General features: G+C 51.9%; 1 protein-coding gene across 1 annotated transcript; it reads right to left on the bottom strand.

Moving 5' to 3' along the window:
• Positions 1-234: 234 nt before the first annotated feature.
• On the bottom strand, positions 235-2,576 carry LOC106635729 (venom carboxylesterase-6-like). Its single transcript, XM_014347846.2, has 7 exons — positions 2,367-2,576; positions 1,967-2,291; positions 1,389-1,765; positions 1,149-1,314; positions 741-1,076; positions 548-671; positions 235-465 (listed from the first exon to the last, which is right to left on the bottom strand). Exons 1-7 carry the CDS (start codon positions 2,553-2,555, stop codon positions 312-314), a joined length of 1,671 nt encoding a protein of 556 aa, XP_014203332.2. The 5' UTR covers positions 2,556-2,576; the 3' UTR covers positions 235-311.
• Positions 2,577-2,804: the final 228 nt, after the last annotated feature.

The following is a 2,804-nucleotide window of genomic DNA, read 5'->3' as shown; positions in this document are numbered from 1 at the left end:
AAAAAAAAAAAAAAAAAAAAAAAGAGACTCGTAGAGATGCGTCAAGTATGTACAGGAGGGCGCGTGCTTTTGTACACCCGAGAACGAGAAGCAGAGAGTCTAGGGAGCGCAGACGACAATGGCCAAGGTGCGTTGACACGGGAAAAATTGTCGAGTGCGCTTATACACGTACGTGTACTTTGCGACGCGAGCTCGGACGTGACTTTGAGTAAAATTTTACATTTTTTTAAAAAAAAGCTTTTATTCTACTCCCTCGACACTTTATTCCTCATACCTCTGCGTATGGGTACAATTTTCTGACATTTGCACGGCTAAAAGAGATCAAAGAACTCGTTCCAAAAGTACTTGTTGCCAAAGTTAACGCTCCCGGACATGCCGTAGTCCTCGGGTCCACGAATGTGCATGTACTCGATCTCCGGGTTGGACGTGTTAACCGGCCTCCATTCCACCCCGAGTTTCGGTACCCTGAAACAGGAAAAACGCACCCCTGAGCCACCCCTTTGGAATAAAACACCCCGATTCCTCGTTCGTACGCAGGAGGACAAACCCATCTTTGGCCACAGTCTCCCACACGTCCAGCAGCAGATCGATCATGGCCAGTTCCTCCTTGGTTTTGTTACCGGGCTGCGAGTTGCTGACTACCATCAGCACGTCGTCGCAGTGACAGACACCTGAGGCAGAAGAGAGAAATGTAGTCGATAGAAGCGCTTCCCCGGATGGGCATGTATATATAGGTGTACCGTAGTTGTTCTTCGTGTGGCTGAGGTGTTCGCTGCGGCTCGAGGAGCCCCGATACGAGTAGTAGTAAAAGTACACGGGACTCGTCGACTCCTCGGCCTGGACGCGCAGGCTCTTCTCAATGCCGATCGAGTACTGCTCGTCCGTCAGCAACCGAATCAATTGGCGCGTGCTATTATTGTCGATATCCCCGTCGCCAAAGTACTTCCGCCTCGCGGCTAACGCGACCCTCTCGTGCACCTCCTCGGGCAGGGTGTAGTTGTACTCCAGCAGGTGGGGCGCTATCTCCGTCCAGTTGTCGTTCAGCTGTTTCAGCAGATTGTCGTGCGGGGCGTAGGCTGAAAGGATAAAGTCAAGGGAGAGTTTCACGGGGTCTTGGTGATTGGCTCCTTTAAGGAAGGAAGATAAACCTGATCCCGGGTCGCAGCCCTCCTCGCTGACGATGCTAAAGACAATCGGCACGTCGTACAGCTCGCCCGCTTCAGCCACGTCCTCGGGCGACTTGTCGATAAAGGGACGAGGGCCGGACGTTTCCACCACCGGGGCGAATGGGGCCTCGGGCATGTACTGCCAGTACTAGATAACAGCCGAAGCGGTTCGCGTGAGCAAAATGTTCGAGGGCGTGGGTGTACGTGCATCAAAGGCATTACTTGGAAATGTTTGGTGGCAGCGGCCAAATCTTGGGCCGGTACTTTCTTCAGGCAGTCCACCATGGGGCGCGAGTCGTGGGTGGGGCAGTTGAAAATGGCACCGAGCTTGCGGGCCTTCTCGGCAGCGTGGGTGGTGAAGCCCCAGGGGTTGAAGACGGCCCCGCTGATGGCGACACCGCTGTGGAAGAGACCCCGGCTTCGGGGCGACAGGTAGTGGTACTGGACGCTGGAGCCGCCCGCGCTAAAGCCCATGAGGGTGATTTTCCGGGGGTCGCCGCCAAAGTGGCCGATGTTATCCGCGGTCCACTGCAGGGCCAGGCTTTGGTCCTTCAGGCCGAGGTTTCCCGGTAGGACTTCATCCTCCGTGCTCAGGAAGCCTTTTTCGAGGGCACGTGCAAAGAGGCCATCTTATGGTTTTTTCTTTTTTTTCGTACAAAAGTACACACGATACCATAATATATGGGCACAAAAACTTGCGCTCCATCATTTTTATCGCGTCATAATGTCGTACGTGTATTGTTATCGTTGTTTCCCTTTTCATTTGTGGTAATTTCCATTCGATTCAAGTAAGTGTATACCTTGCACTCCGAGCCGATAGTTTATGGAGACGAAAACGACGTCCCTGTCCATCATGTAGATGTTGTTTTCGGCAAAGGACGATCCACTGCCGTATTGAAACGAGCCCCCGTGAATGAAAAACACGACGGGCATTCCTCGCGGTCTGTATCTAGCGACGACCGGCACGTTGATGTTCAAGTACAAACAATCGTCTTCCCCGTTGACACGGCCCTCCGTGACTGTCTGTCCGTTTTCATCGGCTGGCACGTCGACGTATTGGGCGCAGGGTGATTTGGCTTTCCTCGCGTCCAATTGGCCCCACGGGGTGGAAAACGGCACCGCCTCCTGAGATTTTTTGGCCCACGTGTACATGTTTTACTGGTATGCACGCGGTACGTTTATCGATTAATGTAAAAGTACCTCGAAACGTGACTGGTTCACCGGTGGCTCGGCGTAGGGAATTCCCTCGTAGACCTCGTACCTTCGGCCCTTGTACGAGATCTTGTAGTAGCCAACGACGGAACCTAACGGCGTTACGACAATTGGCGCTTCCTCGTATGCACAAACTAGCGCAATAAAGAGCAACAACACCAACGCTCGAGTCACCATGTCTTGGACCACATATGGAGCATTTAATGATTTTCGTAAGGAAGGTTCGTTAAAAAAAAAAAAAAAACATTTTTTTTTTCATTTCATTTCATTAGATGATGGCAAATAATTGTAATTAGTGCGCTACTTACTTGAATTTGGTGCGAAGCCGCTGTACGTAATCACCGGTTCGACGTTACTTTAGATCAGAGGTGCGAGCCGCACTGAAACTCCCACGAAGTCAAAAGCGGCAGTGTGCACTTTTGCTCA

This window comes from Copidosoma floridanum, unplaced genomic scaffold (assembly GCF_036245765.1).
Source record: "Copidosoma floridanum isolate Cflo_tuat_1 unplaced genomic scaffold, Cflo_Japanese_pri ptg000001l, whole genome shotgun sequence".
In the NCBI taxonomy this organism is placed as follows: Eukaryota; Metazoa; Arthropoda; class Insecta; order Hymenoptera; family Encyrtidae; genus Copidosoma; species Copidosoma floridanum.
Note: the sequence above shows the minus strand (reverse complement) of the source record. Positions and strands in the feature narration are given on the sequence as shown.

Bases quoted from the DNA above. Each gene is read 5' to 3' on its own strand.
- LOC106635729 (XM_014347846.2), bottom strand. From the start codon at position 2,555: ATGGTGACTCGAGCGTTGGTGTTGTTGCTCTTTATTGCGCTAGTTTGT. The intron at 2,292-2,366 runs GTACTTTTACAT...AAAAAATCTCAG, and splicing joins TGAACCAGTCACGTTTCGAG to GAGGCGGTGCCGTTTTCCAC. The intron at 1,766-1,966 runs GTATACACTTAC...CCCTCGAAAAAG, and splicing joins CTATCGGCTCGGAGTGCAAG to GCTTCCTGAGCACGGAGGAT.